A 25,363-nucleotide genomic window follows, 5' to 3' on the forward strand; every position below is an offset into this window, starting at 1 on the left:
ACCAACCAAGGTTCAATTCCTATGGCAAATGATCCCAATGTAGAGCTTTGCTGAGCTTGACATCGGCTCACCTAGAATCGGTCATACTTGCCGAAACTCATGAACGTACTTAGGCACATGTAAGCAGCACCAGGGAAGACTGACCCACGAAGGTGACTCAGTCACGGCTGATTGATTCTCGCTGCAGGTGCGATCTGTACTTGTACAGGGTGGACATTAGATATATAAATATAAACTGCTGCAAGACCAGAACATTATCATAATATCTATGATTAGCAGCAAAATTCATAATTAACTCCACCCTCCAGCATGATATACAGTATTAGGTGAGTATTCCCTGAAAAACACTGTGGTTTTTAACGCTCAGGACTGATGGTGCTAATTGTACAGTCCTTCTTCGGGCTGTAACTACCCTTCTCTAATTAAAAACACTAACAGGTTATTAATTTCTTCCACCCATTCATCCCTTAACCACTTACCCAACAATGGGTCACAGTAACTCTGCAGCCAATCCATAGACTCTGAGGGTGCAAGACAAGAGTTCAATGAATCGCAGGTCACGTGCATGAAGGATCACAACATTGAATCTGCATGTTGAATTTTAGGATTGAGATTCATGACTCATTCATGATGGTCCCTTAATAAATGAAATGCTTAATTTGCCTTTTGTGCAAGTATAATTATACTATATAGGCAAAGGTATTGGGACACACCTCTTAATCATTTAATTCAGACCCATTGCCACAGGTGTAAAAAAAATCAAGCACCTAGCCATGCAATCAGGTTTAACAAACGTGTGAAAGAACTGCCCATTTTGAAGAGCTTAGTGAATTCAAGCATAGTACTGTCATGGGATGCTACCTTTGCAATAAGTCAATTTGTGAAATTTCTTCCCTGCTAGATAGTGTTGTAGTCAAGACCGCCTAAACCAAGACCAGGACATTGCCGAGACCGGAGGGTATCAAGACCAAGACACTACCGAGACTTGAGGGTACCAAGACCAAGATCAAGACCAAAAACAGACTAGGGCTAGAATCGACATCACATTACTAAGATCAACTGTAGAGAAAAAATGCATTGCTGTAAAGTGTCTTTACTCGTTAAATCAAATTCATGTTGCCTTTTCAATTATATTATCCATATGTCTCTCATTTAAAATCTCCCAGATTTCTCATAGTTACGAGGCCTGATGGAAATTAATATTCTTAGCAATCCTCTCCTATAACAATTTTATCAGACCTCGTCAAGGGAAAGAGATGGGATGTACCAGAAAGATGTTCATATTAAGTCTCTTATACCAGGGACAGAGGCCTCGGGTAAGCTATGAATATGGCTATGTAATGATCCCTTGCTTTGAATTGGAGAGAATGAGCCTCCAGATTGACTTGCACCTCCAAGACCGTGCTTTATAATGAATGTAAAATACCTGATTTACTTGAATTATAACTATGCTATAGACTATGTTGTATACAATAATAGATAAACTGGAATTGTCCCACTGTAATCTTTACATTTCGATATCAACATCACTAAAATTACTTACCATATAGCATAGAACGAATGCTTGCTCAACACAATGCCCATAAACAGATGCTATATAAAATCGTCCATCCATCCATTTTCCAAACCGCTTATCCTACTGGGTCACGGGTATATAAAATCAATGATGATTTATTATGTCAAATAACACCACTGTAATAGTTATACAATATACCCACACAGCAGTCTCCGTCAAGGTGGTTAGACAAAATTGGCATACAGCAGAATGTTTTTTTTCTGGGACGTTTTGCAAATATACTCTTTGTGCTCTGTAAAGCCAAAGTTAATTACTGCTGACTTCACTGACATTTTCAAACATTTGTTTGCCGACCTGTGCATGATGTGTGTGGACTGTGAAGCGCTGGCAATGTCCGTTGGGAAAATGTATACAATGTAACATTTTTAAAATAGATGCATCTGACTGGTTGCATTTGAATTGAGGCGTGTAATAAATAATGATACTGTTCTTTGAGGATTCACTGTTTTCTCTTTTTTTTTCCTATCCCATCGAGACTGCTATGTCCAAGACCAAGACAAGACCGAGACCAAATAGAGTCGAGACCAAGACAAGACCGAGACCACAAAAAAATTGCACTACTGCAATTTAACTGCAACTTAATACTAAGTGGTATTATTGCAAGCTGTAAGCATTCAAGAACAATAGAAACTCAGCAACGAAGTAGCAGACCACATGAAGTAACAGAATAGAGTCGTTAAGTGCCAGAGACGGCCACACAATGGTAATATGGTAACCCCGCCTTGACCCGCATGCACAAGTACTTGCACAAGTAGTTTTACAGAGGTTTCATTTATATGCATTTATACATGGTTTGGTTTTTCATCACTATTCTCATGAAATACACAAGGCACATTTAATCAATTTTATCTGTCAGGATGTTCAATTAACAAGGTACGGCTGTGTCAACATTCATGTGTTTATATTCTTAAGTTGCAGTTACCTGGAGGAGTGGAACAGCTGGAATTTGTGTAGGCATTTTTTCGGTCCAACGGGCAAACAGCCTAGATCACGGTTCCCTTAAAATTCCCATCTGCGGTACCAACGGGAGCCCACAGTAGGGGGATGCGGAGTTGGGTTTTGGCATAGTTGTTTATTTTTGATTTAGTTTTCCTTTGTAAAATTGTTTGTATAATTTGATGGGCTGAATATGTTATGGGGTTTATGGATTTATTGGCATGTAGGTGTAGATGTCATGGTAGGGTATCCCCCTTGTGCGTGTTGCTGGACTGATCACCCAGTATACAGTATATGTTTCCCCAGTGTGTTATTTGGGAGGTTAAATTCTTTTGTATTTTGATGATTTTTGGATTTTCAGTATAGTTTGGGTTAGTAACCAATTCTGTGTCCCTGTGTCTATTTGCTGGTCCCTCACACACATAATGCATAAAACTCTTTGTTGACTCAGTATCTACATAGTTACAAACTTCCTCTGGCATTAACCCCAGCACAAAAACTGCATCGTGGCCAAGCAGCTGCATGCGAGCCTCACATCACCAAGCACTTTGCCATGCATCAGATGGAGTGGTGTAAAGTACACTGCAACTGGGCTGTGGAGCAGTGGAAACGTGTTCTGTGGATTACAAATCGCACTTCTCTGTCTGGCAGTCTGACGGACGAGTCTGGCTTTGGCAGATGCCATGAGAATGTTATCAACCTGACTGCCTTGTGTGAACAGTAAAGTTTGGTGGAGGAGGGATAATAGTACGGGGTTGTTTTTCAATGGGTTGGGCTGGGCCCCTTAGTTCCAGTGAAGGGAACTCTCAATGTTTGTCACATTTTGGACAATTCTATGCTTCCAACAGCTTGGAACAGCTTGGGGAAGGCTTCTGTTCCAGCATGGCTATACCCCAGTATATAAAGCAAGGCTCATAAAGACATGGTTGGGTGAGTTTGATGTGGAAGCACTTAACTGGCTTCCACAGAACCCTGACCTCAACCCCATAAAACAGCTTTGGGGTGAACTAGAACAGAGATTGTGAGCCAGACCTACATGATCATCATCATTGGTTGACCTCAGAAATGCTCTTCTGGATGAATGGGCAAAAATTCCCACAGACACAATGGGGAACCGGCGGCATGGTGGTGCAGTGGTTAGCACTGTTGCCTCACACCTCTGGAACCCGGGTTCGAGTCTCCGCTTCGGTCACATGTGTGTGGAGTTTGCATGTTCTCCCCATGTCGTTGTGGGGTTTCCTCCAGGTATTCCGGTTTCCCCTCACAGTCCAAAAACATGCTGAGGCTAATTGGAGTTACTAAATTGCCCATAGGTGTGCATGCGTGAGTGATTGGTGTGTGAGTGAGCCCTTCTGTCACGCTCTCTAAATTTACCCAGTGCGTCTGTGGTCATTCTCAACGCTCACGGCATCTCAGTGGGATGGCAAATCTTCAAGGTCTCGCCCATGACATGCCGGACGGGTCTGGGCTTGGGACAGACTCCCACGACCCTTTATACAAGGGGGTCGTATGAGGCTATGAATTTTATGACGCTGTGTCGGACAGCTGGCGGATCAAATCCCAGGGTCAGCGCAGTGATGTCACCATTGGGCCCCTGAGCAAGGGCCCTCAACCCCCAATTGCTCTAGGGATTGGTTGACCAGACTATTTCCCCATGAGGATCAATAAAGCATCAATTATTATCATTAAGTAATGGGAACCTGGCTATGGTATCACAAACACAAACTAATATGATTAAAAGACATTGATTGTTAATGAGTGGAATCGGTGGTGTGAGAATGCGTTTGCGGGTAAGTCCTGCTGAGCAGCTGGCTTCCTTTGGTGAGACCACACTTACGTTTGAGGTGAAAAAAAATCCCTTATATATTAGATTAAACATTGATTTGGCTCAAATCACAGCAGGAAAACCAGGGTGCCTCCACAGATACGTGCGAAAAAGAAACTGACGGAGAATCGCTACTTATTTTTGAGATGAAAATACAGAGCTTATTTCTCTAACTCCTTAAATGAACATGCTAGTACAGATATAATTTATTTCTCTGTGTCATGCTCCGTAACTTACATGCATGAATAAACATTTTAAAGTATTTATGAGGACAAAATGGGAGCGGCATGGTGGTGCAGTGGTTAGCACTGTTGCCTCACACCTCTGGTACCTGGGTTCGAATCTCCGCCTGGGTCACATGTGTCTGGAGTTTGCATGTTCTCCCCATGTCATCGTGGGGTTTCCTCCGGGTTCTCCGGTTTCCCCCCACAGTCCAAAAACATGCTGAGGCTAAATGGAGTTGCTAAATTACGAGTAGGTGTGCATGTGTGAGTGATGGGCTGGCCCCCCATCCTGGGTTGTTCCCTGCCTTGTGCCCATTGCTTCCGGGATAGGCTCCAGACCCCCCACGACCCAGTAGGATAAGCGGTTTGAAACCGACAATGGGGAACCAGCTCCATATTGATGCCTATGGATTTAGAATGGGTTATCATAGGTGGCAAGCTGGTGCAGTGGTTGTTGCCTCGTACCTTTGGGACCTGGGTTTGAGTCTCTCCCATGGCCCTATGGTTAGGGAGATTGCATGTTCTCCTTGTGTCAGTGTGGAGATTTCTCCAGGTACTCCCCCCCCACATGTACTTGCATGTCTAGACCACTGCCTTGATTGGTGCAAATACTCCCTGCATGTCTACATTGCAAGTCCTGTTTGGTGCCAATGCTCCCTGCATGTACCTGTATGTCTACACTGCATGCCCTAATTGGTGCAAATGCTCCCTACATGAACCTATATGTCTACACTGATGTCCTGATTGGTGTAAATGCTCCCCACACGGACCTGTATGTCTACACCGATGCCCTGATTGGTATAAATACTCCCCCAGATATAATGTAATGTGCATGAAAACAACAAATAACACAACAGCATAAAGAGGTGGAATACATATAGAGAAATATCTAGTGTGGGGTGTGGATATTCTCATACACACGAATCACATGAGCGATTCTGAAACCTTACATACTCACCGCATACCATAAACCCCCCGGCAAAAATTGTCCACTTAATAAGCACGATTCATCACCCGTTGGAAGAGAGGATCCCTGGGATAGGCTGATGGGTATCCTGCACTTGGGGGCGCTCTCAGTCCTGCTAGGTTCCTGACACATCAATGTACTGCATCCCACTGGCAGCCTGGAGAGAATGGCGAGTGTCGCTGAGGATTACATTACATGCTCACGGGCTCATAAGGGTGCGAATGTAAACGGCGGCACATTGTCGTGGAAAATGCCTTTCCTTTAAAAGAGGTTTGCTTCTGTAAAGGGAGTCGAAACAATATACCCCTCCCCCCAAGCTGCTCTCACAAGGCGTTTGCCAACCATTTAGCGTCCTGTGTGCAGCAGCCTCTCACCAAAGGGGCGTTTTGTACCTGAGGCTGTTGCCAGCCTGATAGTCTGCAAAGGCGGGCGACCAAAAATTCTTGAGATGAATAGCACGTCGAAATCCTTATATCTACCAGTCTGCTATTCGGAAGGCTCAAATGAAATAACTGAGAGACACTGACAAAGCGTGAATCACCTATAATGCCGTTTCAAAAGTCACACACTGGCAGCGATTTACACCGCAGACTGTTCAGAAACAAGGGGTTCCGCCTGGTGTATGACATTATAACTTTAAAGTGCGTACTTTTTTTTTTCTTTTAGCAGTGGCGGATCGTATCATGGACAATTTGACTAATTGCCCATGCAGGGAAGCATCTTATGAGTGGGCGCCCCCCCCCCCCCCCCCGGGTGAACACGACGGGGGGAGGAAGTTTACTAGGGCGCAAATTAACTTAGACCGCCACTAATTTTGTGCTTATATGTTCATACAGTAAAAAGATATATAGAACGACAAAAGAAAAGACAGCGGATAAACTTTGAGGACGACGCGACAAATTTCTCGACGGTTGCTGTGCCGAGTTAAGTTCGTAGTTGTCTTACTTTCTAATTACTCTGAAGTCTAGTCACTGTTTGAAAACACGCCAAATTTATTCTTTACCCCTATATTTGTGTACGGCAGGTTCATTTCAATATTTTCCACATCAAAACTAAAAGAAATATTCAGATCAGGCAGCCCTAAGCTAATATAATATAAATGTTAATGAAGATTTGCACGGCGAGTCAGTGAGAGGAGCGTTAGTAATATATTGGATCTACTTTTTGGATACAGCAATCCTCTCGACAAGTTTTCTTTTCTCCATTAAATTTGGTTTGGGAGACGCCAGTATCGAGAGTAAACAAAATATAATATTTGAGAGACATACACAGATGATGCACTGAGAAGATGATGATGGTGGCAGCGGTGATGGTCTTGTATACAAATGCAGAGGAAGGTGGACACATTCGTTTGAATTCTGCTCAGAAGGTTTCATTTGCTTTCAAATCCCTCTCATTAATATTTTGTCAAACCCATAATCTGCTTAGTTACCTTTATCATAAATTGAGCCTGCTAACAATTTGCACTGGCGAGCTTGCAGTCTCTCCCTCCTATCTCCAAACGGGGAGGCCTAATTCTGCTATGGGTAAATGCTGTTTTGATTGCGTTTGCCTTGCTGTTTGAGCACATTCTTGGGGAAAAAAGTTAATTAGATATTAGCAATTGATTTTTAATTTCAGTTATTTGCTTTGAAATATGAAGTACGTGTTCCACATTGCAATGGTCTGCAAATATATTGAGTGATGAAAACCTGCGGCTGTAATGAGATATTTGTGTTGTTTACCAGGAGCTTAACTGTAATTAACAATCTTAGGAACAGTGCAATACATATACAGACCTAACTTTGATCACAACTTTCCTAACTTTGCGGCCTGGAGTATAACCAACACACCTGATGAAGAGAGGGAAAAATTGTATAATTATAAAATATATTTAGCTATATGATGATTATATATATATATATATATATATATATATATATATATATATATATATATATATATATATATATAATTAAAAAAAGATATAAATTCAAGGTACGTTCATCAGTATTCTAAGTCTAGTTCAGAGTATTTTAGTCTCAATCTTCGACAGACAGACAGACATACAGATAGATAGATGGATAGATAGATAGATAGATAGATAGATAGATAGATAGATAGATAGATAAAGGCCCCAGATGAATCTCACTCAGCCCCTGCATTTTCCTCAGTAGCTAGAAATGCTCTTGATGCACAATAGGCCTTTTGATAAACGATTTCAGTCTTCAGATGCACTTACTCACTCATTCATGTCGGCAAAACATAAGCATACACACACACACACACACACACACACACACACACATACACACACACACATATATATATATATATATATAATAGAACTTTCTATAAAGTATAAATTCTGAGTCAGTGTAAGGTTCTTAACTCAACAAAGGGCAACATAAATCTGCTGTGTGCCCCTGAGGACCGTAAGGGGGACTTAAATCACCCCCAAGGGAGATTTACTCTTAATTCATACTTTTATGTGGGTAACTTTCAGTAGCATTGCGAATATCAGAGATATTATGCTTGATCTCTGTAAAAACAGCAGAATGTAAGCCCTGGTGTTGGGCATTGGATTAGCGATGCATCTAACTGCTTTAGGAAGCTTAATGTACCATTAGTGTCTTACAGCAGTTTAGCTGGATACATAAAAGAGACATATTGCGAGGTTTGTTACCCGTGTTTGTGCGAAGATTACGACCAGCAGATGACTGTAAAAAGGTGCGGCTATTCCGACAGGCATTCTTACAATAGCAATTATCATAAAACCTGCATGTGCTGCATCTTTGTCTGCATGCTTTCGTTTTCACCAGCGGTTGCAAAGCAGCAGTTAATACTTTCCGGACGTAGCGTGTAAACACAAAGCAAATAGTACAAAGGCAGAAATGAAGGGGACACAACTGTACATCCAGAGATCTTTAATTGTATTTTTTTTCCTATGCAATGGAGCCTACAGCCATACCACAGTTGCAACAATCAAATATAAATAAAATACATCTTAACAGTAAACATGCTCATCATAAAAATAGCTTTACAAAAATGTTTACATTTCTATACAACATTGTTCATATATTGAACTGAACTTTGCTTGGGCATTTTATAAATCACAGTTTTTCATCCACCTGGAAAGTCTAATTCACGTAACTGTTTTGAGTCCTACTGTAATTATGATGTATAAAAAACAAAGTGAACCGTACTGTCTGATTCCCCCAAATCAAAGGGTTTTCATTTTTGAAGTTGTCTCAGTTGCTTAGATCCGTCTTGATACATTTTTATCACAATATCTGGGAGGTACTTTTAAAATCATAATGACAAAAAAAAATCCAGTGAATATATAAGATCATTTTATCCTGGGGCTGGGGGGGGAAAGAGATATTGCCATACAAAAATAGAGAGCTCACTATCCATTAGAGTAATAGGCCTTCAGAAATAAGACTGCTGCTGTACAATGAAACAAATGGTCCGGGAAGGGAGACGGATGCCCCCCCCATCCCCCTCGCCCGCTGGTCTCTCCACCCTTGGAAGTTACAAGGAACATTCGCTGCCATTTACTTGCCATTTTACCTTCTATTCTTCATGAAACATAGAAAAGCAGATGCAACAGACACTTTGGACCGTACCATTATGCTTTTTTGAAGGGGGGCACCACATTGAAATTATGGTTTTTATTCAGTGGAGAGCCCTCCTTGAATACCGGTGACATTTACCTTCTAAGTAAATACTAAAAAGAGGAGCTGGAGAGCTGTAATGAGAAGCCAGTGGCCATGGGGGGCGAAACCCTCAACAGTAAGCGGGGGGGGGAACTACAGGGTGAGGCATCATGCCCCCTATTAGAAAGTTTTGGCACACATCAGGATGAAATAAAGTGTCACAGCAAACACGCGTGGGACGTGCCAGGTCCCGGAAGGGGGTGTCTACAGCCACAGCAGATACGTGAGGGGTGATAAAAAAAGACCCACTTTCTGAATTCCTCAGAACTACGCTCTGTATTTGTTCACTTTAGCTCCTCCTCTTTTATAAAGAATCGTTTATTTATTAATGGGCCCAAAAGTTGACTAAGCAAATTGCGCCTATTGAGATTTTATCTATCAGGGTTACGTGGGGAAAACGAACCAGCCAGGAATATTAACTGGCAGATTTCTAAGGGAGGAGATGTAGGACATTCTTCATCTTCAATTAAAAATACGGAATAAGCAATGACATTCATATAAATGGTTCGTAGAAAGCGCCGACAGGCATCGTGCATGCCTTACACGGATGTACACATTATGTGCTGAAGTGCCTCTTTATAGTCTTTCATTATTCGAACAAATATGATATTCAAACGGGTTTTTAAAGCATCCGTAGGACTGAATGGATTTTAATTACGAATAAATGACATTGATGTGCGAAGTGGACAGTGTCGGAGAAAACTAACGAACATCTTCTAAGGGTGCACACTGGTCAGACCCACGTCTCCCGTGGTCCATGAAACCTTTCTTAAGAAGCAAAAGATTCATTTTCATTTTTTTTCCGGAGAAAGTGTCTTTTCCGAAAACCGTCTATGCGTTTCCTTGGGACCGTTTCCGTACCCTCAGATGCCGCTTGCTTCCTTCTTCCTCCGGCTCTGCTTCACTCTCCTTCTCCCTAAAGAGAAAAAATGAAAGCAATTTGAAGTGAGATGGAGGAGCGGTTCATTTCCCTCCGCTGGATATGCATGCGGTGTAAATTATAACCCCAGAGCGTCTCCATCAAGGTTACGACGACCCGCGAATTAAAATTGTCGCTGCCAAGTGTCGGACTCGTTGTGTAAATCTGTCTGTCTCAATTTGTAGATGCCTGCGATTATTCTGTGTCTAAGATGAGTTCTCAGACCCAGAGAATGTCTAGATGGAAACACACGCACTCATTTTTCTTCCAATTTTCAACAGAAGCAGAATGGCAGACAGGTCTCTGGTCACCAATCCTTTTTATATATATTCATATGCATGTCTGTCTGTCTGTCTGTCTGTCTATGTCTTGTACTCTCGGATTTGCGGTTGCCTTTCTCTCTAAACGGCAGCAGGCTTTAAAGGAGAAATATGTACACAATAGCAGAAGCAGTTGCATGACATATGGCTGGTCTTACCCGTACATTTCTTACTAAGCCACAAAATTTGTCACAGTGCTTGGTGGAGATGATGGGGTGGCGGAGAGGGGGGGGGGGGGGGGGGGGCATGGACACTTTCCTGGATTCTACCTGAGGCGAGGCAGGCCACCCACGAAATTGTGTAATGAAATGCACAGACAAACTGGTGGCTGTGGGGGAAGCTAGAGTGTAGGGGATCGGGGGGGGGGGGGGGGGGGTCACAAAAACCACCAGATGCCCCATTCTCACTCAAAACCTGGAGCAGGGAGGCCAATTAAGTTACTGTGGAAACGAACACGCTCCGTTTGCCGAGCACTTAGATCCCGCGGTAAGTGGATGGGTAATTAGGAACAGCAAATTAAGGATTTCGTTAAATGAATAACCATACAATACTGCAAAATGGTCACTATTGTCAGTATTAAAATGCACCACAGCCAATAATATAATTATTGTTATTATTATTATTGTTGCTCTCTAACATTGACATGCAGACTTGCAGATAATACTGCTCGATCCCATAATTATATTTTTATAATTATACAATTTTTCCCACTCTTAATCAGGTGTGCTATAACCAGTTATATTCCACGCCACAAAGTTTCCATCTATAGGCCTACACCTTCCCCACCTAAGACCATCAGCTTCTCCATCTTCTTCTCATTTTAGTACTTTAATTTTCCTCTCTTTGCAGATGCCGTACATGTCCTCTCTTCAATCAAAATATTTCAGAAAACGTTAGGGTCACAGTAAATCGCACAGCCAGGTGTCAGTATCAGGATGTGATTTAATTAAACACCGATGCCTGTCACAGTGACGTACATGTTCAGCATATAGCTTGTGAGATTATCTTACTTAACTAGCCTACGCCACGCATCGTTCATATATCCTTACATACTGCATGGTAAGCGAATCATTCTTCAGTAAGTGAGAGCATAGCCTGCAGCTGGCGTACCGTGCAATCATAAAATCCTAGCGGGGAAGAGTTCTATTCCCCAACTGCTGCTCTCCACATAACAGCGTAGGTCCAAGGCAATGATTTTTAAGTGAGTTTGGGGGGGGGGGGGGCATTTTTGTTTTCTAGAGGCGATGTGATTGTTTCGGTGAGCGAGACCGTGGTGCAGAATGACGAAGTGGCTATATGCTGGGCTAGCGGTGCCGGGGGCTGCTGCTTTAGGGAGCCTGGGACGCCCAAAGGAGAGGACGCCAGCGAGGATGGGGACCCGCTCTGAATAGAAACACTCATCAGCTTCAGATTCAAGCTTCAGATAAAATCTGCACACGTCTAAGTCACTTCCTACAGCCTAAAGGAGACGGATGCGTTCAAGGACGCAGTAGGTTTAAAAATAATGCACCAGAAACTAAACGTGTAACAACGAACGATAACATTTTATGAGTGTTAAAGCAAGTCAGGTATGTTTTCAGCCTCTAATATTGTCCAATCACAGCCCCGACTCGATTATATAGTCCTCTGAGGGGGCGTAACCTATGAGGAGACCCCAGCACAGTCTACTGTTGGCCTACGATATCTTGCTATGAGGAATGTGGGAATAAAGACAATATTCTGTTCATCATTTTTCATTAGCTACGATTACAATCATATAAAGGCCAGATTACAATCATATACAGGCCAGATTACAATCATATACAGGCCAGATTACAATCATACAGGACTGACACGCTGTCCAGGCTGTCCCCGGCCGGCTACCCTGTGCTTCCCAGTGTGGATAGAATCCAGCCTCCTCAGCCCCCACCCCAATGTGGCTTAAAGCCATTGAAAGCAGTAGTTTCCTACATGAGAAAAACCATTACAGTAACTCCAAACACATGCTTAGCTATACAAACAGCTAGGCAGGTCTACTATAGAGTCTTACATCTTTCAGATTATCATTCGCATGAAATCCCGAACAAGCATGGGTCCGAACTTCAACGAAATCAGAAGCGGCGGGATTTTCCTTTTCCTCTGGAGTAAATCATAGCTGAGTATAGTAGAGACATGTCAGACGAAAAGGGGTTAACTCAGCCCGGGGTAGATATCACGGGGGCGTGGACCTCACGGAGGCTTTGACAGCACGACACGGGGCGATCTCATTAACCCTGACATTTCCATTGCTCTCGCGGCCACGGCGATCCTCCGTCGGTGCTCTCTGAGGGACGTATTCACCCTCTCATGCTACGCAGTCTGGAAGGTAAGGCGGGAACACTGCCAGGTGAGGACTGTCTGACTGTGCATATCAGAGAAGGCAGTGCTACCTTTTAGGAATTTAGTCTGACACTAACTAGTTTCGTGAATCTGACGATTAGGACCCTGCTTGGCCTTAAAGACATCTAACGATTAATGACTACCTGGCCAGCAGGGGGCTTGGTAGTTAAGGAACCTGATCCTCAACCTAAAGTTTGTCGTTTCTAATTCCAGGGGTGTCAGGGTGTCTCCCCCGCACTGCGTGTCTGTACGGCAGTGTCAGGTACATCTTGTCCTCACAGCTGAGTCTCGCTCTGCAGTTGACTAATGTGTGGGAGTGAGTGTGCAGAAAGCAGAGGCCTACGTGTTCAGCTTTTGCATTTATTTTAAAGTATCCCGCAGCCACAGGAGTAACGGCCAAAATGACTTAAATTTACCTTTTTCAGTTGTCTATGTCCGATACATGGTTCTCTATCTGAAACACAGAAAAAAACACAAAAAAAACAAACGACAAAAAAAAACTCATTTGATGAATTTGTTTTAAACGCTGCATGTATAATTTCATTTCCCTGCTTACGGGGTGCTGCATAAGAATTAAAGCCCCCCCCCCCTTTCTTACTAATGGTCATCCCCAGGTACAGTCTCCGTTTCCGATAGCGACATGTGTGGTACATATGATGAGAGACGCGTGTCAGATTGCCACTGACGCCCAGTTATCCATTTCCCAGAACAGTGCCATTTGTCACTGATTCCATGACATTACGTTTTACTTATTTATCAGATGCTTTTATCCAAAGCGATGCACATTCATGAGAAAGCAGGGTGAGACAGTCCTGGGGCATTTGGGGATTAAGGGCCTCGCTTAAGGACGTGCTGGTGACACCAATGACCTTCCGATCACATTCACACCGCCCAAACCCAGGGAGCGACACACCAATTCCCTGCACTCTGCTGCATGTGGCCGGTGTCCTTACCGATCGGCCCCCACGCACCATCACACTCCTGCTCCTCCTCTTCCTGCTTCCCCACCTTCCATGGTCCCCATCCACTTCCCACTGCTCCATCTTTATTTCCCCACACCACCCCCAGCCGGGACCCCAGCAGGATTGCTGGATCCTGGTGACGGTACGTGACTAATTTTGCACGACGCTTATCAGCCCCGCAGCTGAGGACAGCCTGTGCCCGTTGCCATGGGATACGGGCAGGCCTCCCGCAGAACCCCCCCCCCCCCCCCCCCCAGAAACATGCTGTCCGTTGATGGGAAGCGCTACGGCCTCAGTCTCTGCTTAATCTAGATGCCGGCGGGCATGATTTGAAATAAAAGGACACGCAGAGCCCATACCACATGCCATCACTTATTAATGTTCCTAAAAATATCTACAAAAGAGTCTTTTTGTGCCTTGGCTGGATTCTGACTCGCACTTCTGCTGACCCCGATTTTCCAGATTAGTCTCCAAATCTCTGCCTCCATCATCCTCCCACGTCCCTCAGCAGTGAATCCCCAACATTTTTGCAGGGTCTGTCTGGTCAGCATCACCAAGGATGACCAGATGCCCCCCCACCCCACATGCTCCCCTCACCAAACTCCGAAAGCAACATTAAGTTCAGCGCACAGCGGAGTGTGGACCGACTGATTCACCGGTTCCCTCTCTCTTAATGGCTGCGGTACAAGGGCAGGTTGGCGGTTCTAAATCTCACATGGGGCAGGCAAGATACGCAGCCTGCTTTACTGATGGCCTTAATTCAAGGGCGTCAGGCCAAGTGTGTCAGGGTAATGGAGGCTCAAAGGAGACTAGATTAACGCCCCCTGTGTGGTACAGAGGCATAGCTCCGGCTAATTGGATTGGAGATGGGCATCAGCCTGCTGATTAAACACCCAAACGAGGAGGGATGCCACCTGGGCCCGACCCCCTTGGAGGTGTGTGTCTCCCCGCGATCGGCTCTCCTCACCGGGTCGTTGCTGCCTTCCTCGTCATAATCATCCTCGCCCACGTCGGTCATCTCCCCGGCCTCCGTGTCCAGCGCCCCGTCCCCCACCTCCTCCGCCGAGTTCTCCGCTGTCTCTGATATGGACTCCTCTTGCAGTGACTCGCACGTGTCCTCGTACCTCCTCTGCACCTCTGGGCACGTTGGACAAAGAGAGGCGGAGTCGGTTTGGGGGAAATGCATACCGGGCTGGCTGTGAGCACCCCGATAATCGAGTACACGTTAGACATCACGTGACCACGTGGGCGATATCACATGACTATATGCAGGAAATGAAACATGACTACATGCATAAGATGTCACGCGAGTATGACGCTGTGTGTCAGTCTTGTCTGCACTTGCATGAAGTTACAGCAATAAGGAAGTTCCTCTAATACCTTTAATATGATTCAGACCCAAATCGCTCTCGGATGGGCATGACTGACCACACTGCACCCTCTGCCGCAGCGTATCCATTAATCCGGGGGCAGATCCGGGTGGCGTGAGCCTGCTGTTTGATGGACTGCCCCGGCCCTTGGGTCTCCCGTCATTGTCAGGAAGAGTAACGACCCTGTGTGGCTTTAATCACACCCCTGACGGCCCCCTCACCAGCCTCGGAGCGCTGCTGCTTCTCGATCTTCTCCAGCCGGCCCAGCAGCGAGTCGATCTTCGTTTTGATCTGTGTCAGCTCCCGCTTGATGGTCTGCAGCTGATCACTCTTCACTGTAAAAAGACACAGGGGTTATAAATCACTGGCTGCCCCCCCTCTTTTCGGAATCAGCCCCTGCCTCACACTCCCCACCAATAAAAAGGAAAAGCTAACAGATACATCAACAGTCCTTCCAGCAATTAACTTTTTTTGCTATATATCCGCTGTCAACACGAAATCCATTCGCTCTGGAGGCACATATTGCAATTTACCCGTCCGCAGGGGTTTCTCTAAAAATGCTCGGTCCCGCTGCTTTCAATTTCCAGATTTGATAACGCGGAGCTGACCCCACTGTTCTGCAACGGCACCAGACCGGCATGGCGTGGAATCACCACCCTGGACTGCCCGCATGCATCCGACAGCAATTCATCCTGGCGATATTTGGAGGTACGGCTTTTCCAGGACTGCCAGGCCGGGCCAAAATCGGGAACGCTCACTTCAGCGATCCGTTCACATGGCAGCCCCTGACCACATCCCGGAATTCCAGCTGAAAGATCCCCGTTTTTACAGAGCCAAATGTTAATATAGCAGAAGGAGTCTGAGATTGGGCCACACTGGCACGGGAGACAGGAAACCGGCCGATCAGAGGCTCCCCATCACCACGGGCCAGGCTTCCTGTTTACTCTGCCACGTCCCTGGCATTTTCAGCCATTTGAAATGGAGCCTTTCAAAGCCTCTCTGAGCGGCTGCCTCGGGGTCATGAAGCTGTCACTGTCTCCCAGGAAGCCGCTTTCATAGGATAATTCCACTGCATGCACCTTCCGTGACCCCGTACCACTGGATATCGAAAACAGAAAGCCAGTACGACCCCCCTCCCCGGTGATGCCCAAGCTGAATTCTGTGAAATTCCATTAACCTGGCGCCGTGCCGGTTTTACGTGTCTGTCCCATGTGTCCAGAAACACCCGCACGTTATTCTGCCATCGGTTCCCATTCTCCGGAGTAACCCGAGATAAGGAGCGAAGGACGGACACTAGTTTAACAGCACTCCAGGGTCTCGCGACTGCGTTCCCATTCCCAGCGGTGACTCCGGAAGGGGCGCAGATAAAAGCGTAATCCCGGAAAATCCCCGCTGGCCTGGGAAGCCTGACCCCAAAGTCGACATGAAAATGATGTCTGCCTGAGAGAGACGGACTGCTCCTGATCACTGGGGGCACGGAAGCTAAATATGCCTGCCCACCCCCAGGAGACACTGGTCACAGTCCGCGATGATCATGGGTAAAGGTGCTCGGCTGCCTTACATTTCGGTCCAGTGGAAGAGGAAGAGCCGCACGTGGTAGGTCTGGAGGAGGAAGAGGAGGAGGATGACGAGGTCTTGAGGGGGAAGGTGGACTTCCCCCGGCGCGTGGAGGGGACCACCACCCGCGAGCGCTTGATAGGGATCACGGCCCTTGGAGGGGGCGCCACTCGGCTGTGATAGTCAAAGAGCCTGGGGGGGGGAATGGGGTGCTTTTAACAGCTAAATTATAAACTAAGACAGTTCGGCCAACAGTCTGGGGTAACAACGGTCTGAGTTAATAAGTGAGTTAAAAATTTAACTCTGAGTTAACAACTGTCTAAGCTGACGGGAGTCTAAATAAACAACATTCTGACTTAACAATCGTCAAAGCTAATAATCATATAAGTTAACAACAGTCTAAGGTAACAACTGTCTAGCGTAACAGTCTGAGTTAACAACAGTCTAAGGTAACAACTGTCTAGCGTAACAGTCTGAGTTAACAACAGTCTAAGGTAACAACTGTCTAGCGTAACAGTCTGAGTTAACAACAGTCTAAGGTAACAACTGTCTAGCGTAACAGTCTGAGTTAACAACAGTCTAAGTTAACAACTATCTAAGTGAACAACAGGCAAACATAACATTAAAAGGTGCCATTAGAAGCAGACTCATTTCACTGGCATTAAGTCTGCCGTTTAAGCCCTGATTTGGGAGTCACACAGCCCATCTGTTTCCCTGTGAGTTTCCTCGTTAAGGAGCTGTAACCAGCTTCCAGCCCCCCGGAGCAGAGCAAGCAGAGAGCTTTGGCCCTGCTAAGTGCAGGGGCGTGATAAACCTCTGAAAGCAGTGACTTGCGTGACTAAGGGCGCTCCTACTCCTCATTAATCTAAAGCTTTTCATTTAAGGCCACCAACATCCAGCTTTTCTTATAAATGTTTCTTTTCTTTTTTGTTTAGAATAGGCCCCGCTTTCATGAGTCTGGCTGCTACGGAAAACTAAGTGCCAGACAAGCCAAATGTCAGGAAAGTTATGTAACGAGAATTCAGATTAGTTTGTCAGACCAGCTGGCAGTGAAATCTTCACAGAACGGTGTATAATGGCCTCCCAACCCCCGGGGGGGGCGGCCTCATGTTATTGAGTCCACCGGAGTATCAGCATCTTCCTCTGAAGCTTAAAGAAAGGCCAGCCTCCTGGGGTTTGACCCCTCTGACATTCCATCAGAGTCTCGAGAAATTGAAGGAAGGCACACAGTGTCTGTGTTTTAGGGGCTCTGCCCTTACTGCTGAGTCCAGGTATGTTTCAGAGTTGAATCACTGAGAAAAACACCGGCAGGCTTTTGAAAAAGCTCTCCTGACTTTACTTTATTCCCGGGTGACTTTCAGACCAAAACACTAAAATTACTTTCAGCCATATTGTTTCCTCTGAGGAACACAAGAGTTTTTGTAATTATACAGACCTGTGAACCTATGAACTGGACATTTATCCCTGGGGTCTGCATTCTTGTTTAGCGGCATAACTTGTCAGATTTAAAGTAGTCTGGGCTAAAGGTAAGTGAACAAAGATAATGTCCATTTACACTGGGGTACCTTAAATCCGTTATCTGTGTAAGCAAGAAATATGGCCTCATAATACAGGACCCTGGAGATTAAATTAAAATCTGACTGCAACTCATGTGATGGATGAAGACCTGAACTGTGGACTTTGAGTAAAATGACACAAAAACATAAAATCTTACGTAATATTTCACCCGCTGATGTATGTGGGATGTATGCTTGATAAATGTTGTCTGTATTGCACCGGTGTAAATTTCCCGCATTGCGCTATTTAAACTCCCACAAACCTCTGTATGTATAACACACCGTGCATCACTGCCTCTCTGTTGTGTATCTCCTGTCACGTTATGCCCTAATTCTTCGTTGTCTATTGTCATGTCGTCTGTATCAGTAGCAAACTGTGCCCAACGCTAATTTCTACTGCCGCCGGTCATGTGGGAATAATGAATCTGAATCTGATGAGACCAAAGACATGACTAGATGCGATCTGGCTGTACGCCGTATGTGTGAGAGCCTGACATGGGTGACTGGAGATTATGTGGGGGGGGAGGGGGGGTCTCCATGAGGCACTGAGGTCTGTAGTGCCCAGTGGGCCTGACTGACCTGCATTTTTCATTCAGTCTTTGTTGATAGGCTCATGCCAATCAAAGCAGAATAAAGGCAAAAACATGTCACTGGATAAAGGGAATTTGTAACAAGAGAGAGTGGATAAAAGGGGCTGGGACTGAAAGAGGCTTTTGCGGGGGATTGTTTCTGAAATAATGTGCCTTTGTTTTCAATCCACAGAATCCCCCCACCTCTAAAATCCAGCCTATAAATGCAGGGGACACGGAGACTGAGACTGGAAGGGGGGGGGGTAGCTTACCGGCTGTAGAAGTCGTCTCTGTAGTAATCGTAGTCGAACTCGTAACCACTGTGGACAGAAGCAAAGACAGGAGGTAGCGGTGAGAAAAACGTGCCTGAAGTGTCCATCACCAGCCGCCGTAGCCAGGGACCATAATGGTGAGTCACTGAATTACAGCAAGAGAAACTGGTAATACAGACACTGAACAGATAAAGCCTGCTAATATCTATTTTGCGGATGCTTTATTTTTTTGTTGAGGAAACAGTATGAGACCCAGGTGTAACTAGAGTTAAAAGCCTTGCTCAATGGCCCAATGGTGACATCATTCTGCTGAGCCTGGGATTTAAACTTGCGACCTTCTGATCATCGGCAAGGGATCCTAACCCAGGGCCTCACACCACTTCCCACCACTGACCACATCGTTTTCAATTTAGCGTTTAGTTGTTGTTAAACAGTTTGACTGACAGTGTGGGGGGATCAGTGCCCGAGTGTGTGATGATATTTTAAATAAACACTCTACAATGTCTGATGTACCTCTCTGCTACACTTCCGAGCTTTAACTCCCTGACACATTGTGGCCTGGAACCCAGGATGCCTTTGGTCCCCCAGCATCACTCTGGCATCGAAGGCACCATCCCCTGTGGACCGCCCACTCGTTACAGAGTGCCCCTCACTCACGTAGTGCTCGGGCCGTTCGCTGTAAAGGTCTCGTTAATTCATTAGAGCCCATGTGCCCCATTAGTCTGTAGGTAACTGGCCGTGTAATGCTCCTATACCGACTGCATACTGATTGCAGAGTCTCCGTGAGAGTTGCCTGGGGATTATTTAATAGGTGGGTGAAGCTAGAGATGAAGGGTTTCATTGGCTGCAATGCAAAGCACATCTATATCTTATGGTCACCTTGACAACGCCTCCGTCTGAGAATTTTTTGTGACAGAATCAGAAAATGCACTCCGGCACTTTAAGAGACAATAAAGCCCACCTTGGAACACATACAAGCCAATCAAAATCTGGGATGGTAATTAGATGTGTGATATTTAAATGCCGGTTCATAAAGTCTTTCCTTGCTCAACTAATTCCAGCAGTAGGTTATTCCTGATAGCAAAGTCACAGAATGTTCTGTAGCCTTCAACTGTGCCGACCATTTAATCTGAGGTACCACATGAAAAACAAACTCGAGCATCTTATATAAAAGAAAAAGATGGTGTAAAGCACTCGGGGGAGGTGAGGGTGTGTGTTCTAAAGCTTCTTAAAAGAATCCTGATGAGTGGACAGAGAGGCCTTCTATGGAACAGCGACGGGTTTGTCGATAACCTTGTCAGACAGGTGGAACAGAGTCCATTAACATAAACCTCTGGTCCTCATGCTGCAGGAGAGTGTGGTCGATTCTGGCCAAGCAATTTAAAATAAGAGAGGTACAGTATTGACCTTGAATATAATGTCATGTGTTCGTGTCTTTTTACATTATTTTCGTTTTGTGTTTCGTGTATTTCTGCATCATACTCATTCCATGTTTTGTGTTCTTCTGCATTGTGTAAAATTCGTGTTTTGTGTCATTCTGCATTGTTTTGTGCCTTGCGTCTTTCAGCATTACTTTTGTTTAACGTGTTGGGTCTTACTGCATCATGTTTGTTTTGTGTTCTGTGTCTTTATGCATTACTTTTGTTTAACGTGTTGGGTCTTACTGCATCATCTTTGTTTTGCGTTCTGTGTCTTTCTGCATTGTGTATATTTCGTGTTTTGAGTTATTCTGCATTGTTTGTTCCATGTCCTTCAGCACTACACTCGTTTAAAGTTTGTCTTTCTGCATTACTTCTGTTTCATGTTTTGTGTCTTCCTGCATCATGTTTCATCTATCATGTTTTTCTGCATTATGTTCGTTTCCTGCCTCCTTGCACTGTGTTCATTTTGTGTTCTGTGTCTTCCTGTATTTTGTTCGTTTTGTGTTCCTGTCTTGCTGAGCCATCCAGACCTTACCTGTAGACGGCTGATAAGGGTCGCTTGGACCCAGCTTTCGGTCTGTACGGTTTGGGCTCCCCGGCCATGTTGATATCTGCAGCAGAAACATAGGGGGGGGGGTCTGTGTTAATCAACAGCGCACACATTTTAACCTCCTCGAATTGGCTCGTGGGGCTTGTATTTATCTGACTACAAATCACTCAGCACCGTTTCCTGTCTCAGCATCCTGGTCTTGTTCCCCTGCTCTCTCCCCTTCCAGAAGAATTACCCCCCTTCTCCTGGAAAATTTGGCACATCCAGATTCCCCTGTCCCCTGGTGGCTGTCTGACTCTGACTGCAACACTGGAGTGTAAGACCATTAGGACAGTCAGTGCATGGAGTTGGTGAGGTATTATACTGATATGGTGGAACCATGTGGCCTAGAGACAGCAGAGGATTTGCCTGTGAGTATGGAGCATGGAATCCAGTTTTAAATAGATGAACAATCAGTAATGGATATTACAGTGTATATTCCCAAAATGAGGCATGGGACCAATCCTCAGTCTGGCTGCAGCTTTCATAAACCTCCCTCCCCCCAAAATACTGGGAGACGGGCATTTTAAATTGCGTAGGACAGTTAGATACAGCCGAGGGCCTCTTCCGACTGTCACACTGGCCGCAGGCCAGCATGAACTTGACACGATCACTGCATTTATGGGAATACAGTGCATGCCGCTGCATTGTGTTTAATGTGCAGTATACGGGAATACAGTGCATGCCGTTGCATCTCGTTTGATGTGCAGTATATGGAAATACAGTGCATGCTGCTGCATCGTGCATGATATGCAGTGTACAGGAATACAATGCATGCCACTGCATCGTGTTTGATGTGTGGTATATGGAAATACAGTGCATCCCATTGCATTTTGTTTGATGTGTGGTATACGGTTATTAAGTGCATGCTGCTGCATCGCGTTTGATGTGAAGGTATACGGGAATAAAGTGCATGCCTCTGCAACATGTATGATATTCAGTATACTGGAATACAGCGCATGCCACTGCATTGTGTTTGATGTTTGGTATATGGGAATACAGTGCACTCCACTGCATCATGTATGATATGTGGTATACAGGAATATAGTGCATACCACTGCATTGTGTTTGATGTGTGGTATATGGGATTACAGTCTATGCCACTGCATCACGTATGATGTGTGGTATAAGGGAATACAGTGCATGCTGCTGCATGACGTTTGAAATTGTCAGGGTCAGCTCCTGTTCCACGCCGTGTCCCTTCCTCATTTGGCCAGCAGGCGTTGCTGGTAATCCTGTCCCTTGTGTTGTCAGTCTTTGTGTTTTCCCCTGCTCCCAATCAGCTGCATGGCTCAATGCATTGAACACGCGGCTGCCTGTGATCCCCTCTGTCTTATGTTCGAATCCTACCTCCTTTGTTTTTGTAGATTTTGTTCCCTTGTGTTTCAATTGTATCAGTTTTTGAGTCCCTGTGTTTTTCATTTGTATCTGGTTTTGGTTAAATTCTTTGTGCCCATGCTTGTGTTCCTACCTGTCTGTTACTCCCCAGTGTTTCTGTTTCACTGTTGCTTTGGTTAGTTCTTAGTTTCCCTGCTCAGTTCCCAGAGTTAATTAGTTTCACCTGTTGCCCGTTCTTATGCCTGCCATTGTGTGCTTCCTGATTGCTCATTGTCCTGCACCTTCCCCTATTGGTTAATTGTCTGTTTCACTCCTGCTTGTCATTACCCTGTTCAGTTTTTGCATTTAAGTTCCTGCCTGAGTTTCAGTTCCTATTGGTTCATTGTTTGTGATTGTTTGGTGTTTGTTGCTGATCATCTCGCCACTACGATTTCTGCTATTTTTGATTCACCGCCTGTTTCCCTGTGAAGTTAGTTACCCTTTGTAGATTGTTTAGTTTTGTTAGTTGTTTTATACCCATTTACTTTTGACCCCTCGTGGTCCTTTTATTTTGTAGTGTTTTCTTGTGTTTTTTTGTTCGTTTACTAAATCCCCATTTGTCCCGTGAGCTGCCAGTGGGTCGTCCATTTCTGCTCCCCACCTGTATCATGCCACATCCTTGCTCTAAAGCCACCCGAGTCCATGACAGATATGCGGTATACAGGAATACAGTGTATGCCACTGCATCGTGTATGATATGCGGTATACAGGAATACAGTGCATTCCACTGCATCGTGTTTGATATGCGGTATACAGGAATACAGTGCATACGACTCCATGCTGCCTGTTCTTCATAGCCGGCTATGCAACAGATTAACTTGCCAATTAGCGTCATGTGGTGTTTTAAAGGGAAATTCCTTCAGCCGTCACACCTATACTTAGCACAGCGCGCGGTCGACAGTGAGCAGTGCACATTCACAGTTTAATCTGAACATGTCGGGGTTCAAAGGTGAGTTTAAGAGTGAAAAGTGTGGCCCCACGGGCTGCGTGGGATTCTGGCTAAGCAGCTGGCCATTAGCTACCTTGATTCTCTGACATTTCGCTGTCGCTAATCCCCACCCCCCTAAAACGTGACAAAGGCATCCAACCCACTCAAGACAAATTCCCAACGCCCTCAGAGCGAGGAAAAGAGAAGCATGACTTGTTTTTTTCCACCCCTTTTAAAATTCTCCGATCTGCCAGCATAAATAGGACAGCGCCCCCAGTTGTTTACAAGGCAGGCGTCTAAATCCCAGCGCTGCACTGCAGGAACAGGCCTCATTCCTCGACATGTTTTTACTCTTTATTTATTTTTAGCAGATGCTTTTATCAAAAGCAATGTACACATGTAAATCACTATGCCGACACTGGGATTTAAGCCGGCGACCTTCCGGTCCCAGTCACAGTGCCCAAACCTGCTGAGCCACACACCAGCGCCGTGATGCTTTTCCACAGGCCCACTGTAGCTCGGGCTGGTGGCCCGGCTATATGCAGCTGCTTCGCGCCGTGTGTGTGTGTGTGAGTGTGTGTGTGTGAGTGTGTGTGAGTGCCACAGCGGCTTCACAGGAGCTCTCCGAGGTCCTGAAGGCTCGCTGCAGTCATGCCTGAGAGTCCTGTCACGACCTCAGCAAGCACAGCGTCGGACCGGCGGGTGACAGACGCTGCCGGGCCCTTCCAATCACAGCGCCACTCAAATCGTGGAGTGGTTTCAGCCTCGAAAACGAGCTGAGCCTTTGATCCGTAAATAAACAAGGAGGCCAAGTTCTGGGTATCTGACAGACCCTGACTTCTCTGGATATGTGCAGTGCACAACCCCGCTCAGCAGCAAGCAAACACACACTCTTCCTCCCCCCACACGTGAAATGGCAGGCTCTTTCCCAGGAGAACCTGAAATGTCTCCCAGTCAGAATCCATGCATCAGTTTCCTTGTAGTACCCTGAAGGCACTGATCACCTCCCACATGGAATTTCAGATTTGAAAATCACTTCATTAGCCGGTTAATGATCAGTAATAATCAGAATGTGTTCCTGGTGTTTCTAACGTGGAGTGTTTTAAGCGAGGGAGCATGACAGAAAATGAGAAGAGTGGGAGAGAAAGACTGAATTTGAAGTAAGGGAGGAAAAGAGAGGGGGGAGCGTTAGAGAGAGGTGCAGAGACGGAGAGAGAGGAAGTCCAGAGGGCTGACTGTGTCCTCAAGTCCCCCCCCCCCAGCAGAAGCCCTGGGCCACACGCGATGCCCCTCCCACTGCCATCTCCATAGCTACCGGGCACCTGCCTCCGGCACAAAAGCCCTCCCTACCCCCACCCTGTGGAATCTGTGTGACTGGTGTGAATAAGTATGTGCCAGACAGTGGGCAGCAGGGCCCCCAGCCACACCTGTTACACACAGACATCGGCCCTCACAGCGCTAAGGCTCACTTTCGATTTAGAGCTCGGAATAGTGGGGGGGGCTGAAATCATAGCATAACAGGGGGAGCGTGAAGAGACAAAGGGAGGAATGTGAGACCAGGAGAGTTGGGTGCGGCCTGGAACAAAGCAGGATTAATGATGGTGGCTAACAGCCTCAAGGTTGTCGGGTTTGAGTCCCAAGGGGAAGGGCGGAGCAGAGCCAAGGAAGGCGCAGATAACAGCTCCAGAGATTTAACGACCTAATGGAGAGGGTGAACTGGCAGGGGGGGGATTGGTGTAAAGGACAGCGGTGTTAGACCAAATCGGGTTCTTCATCATTCGGCGATGATGGAAGTCGGCAGGACAGCATCATGATGGAGGCACGTACCTCGTTTCAATGTTTATTATTATTACTATTACAATCATTGTTACTCCATCCATAATATTATTATTGTTGTTATTATTATTATTGTTGCTATTGTTATTGTTGTTATTATTGT

General features: G+C 45.6%; 1 protein-coding gene across 3 annotated transcripts in view; it reads right to left on the minus strand.

Annotated features, from left to right (window-relative positions):
* Positions 1 to 8,417: 8,417 nt before the first annotated feature.
* Positions 8,418 to 25,363, minus strand: part of LOC125740828 (RNA-binding Raly-like protein) — an 89,346-nt gene continuing 72,400 nt past the window's right edge. For all 3 annotated transcript variants that reach the window (XM_049012535.1, XM_049012536.1, XM_049012533.1), the window contains exons 3-9: positions 21,066 to 21,141; positions 19,110 to 19,157; positions 16,717 to 16,904; positions 15,377 to 15,490; positions 14,753 to 14,922; positions 13,240 to 13,277; positions 8,418 to 10,142 (exon numbers count right to left, since the gene is read on the minus strand). In XM_049012535.1, coding sequence (XP_048868492.1) covers positions 13,245 to 13,277; positions 14,753 to 14,922; positions 15,377 to 15,490; positions 16,717 to 16,904; positions 19,110 to 19,157; positions 21,066 to 21,141 — 629 coding nt within the window. In that variant the 3' untranslated portion in view covers positions 8,418 to 10,142; positions 13,240 to 13,244. The remainder of the gene's footprint in view (positions 10,143 to 13,239; positions 13,278 to 14,752; positions 14,923 to 15,376; positions 15,491 to 16,716; positions 16,905 to 19,109; positions 19,158 to 21,065; positions 21,142 to 25,363) is intronic.

This window comes from Brienomyrus brachyistius, chromosome 4 (assembly GCF_023856365.1).
Source record: "Brienomyrus brachyistius isolate T26 chromosome 4, BBRACH_0.4, whole genome shotgun sequence".
Classification (NCBI taxonomy): domain Eukaryota; kingdom Metazoa; phylum Chordata; class Actinopteri; order Osteoglossiformes; family Mormyridae; genus Brienomyrus; species Brienomyrus brachyistius.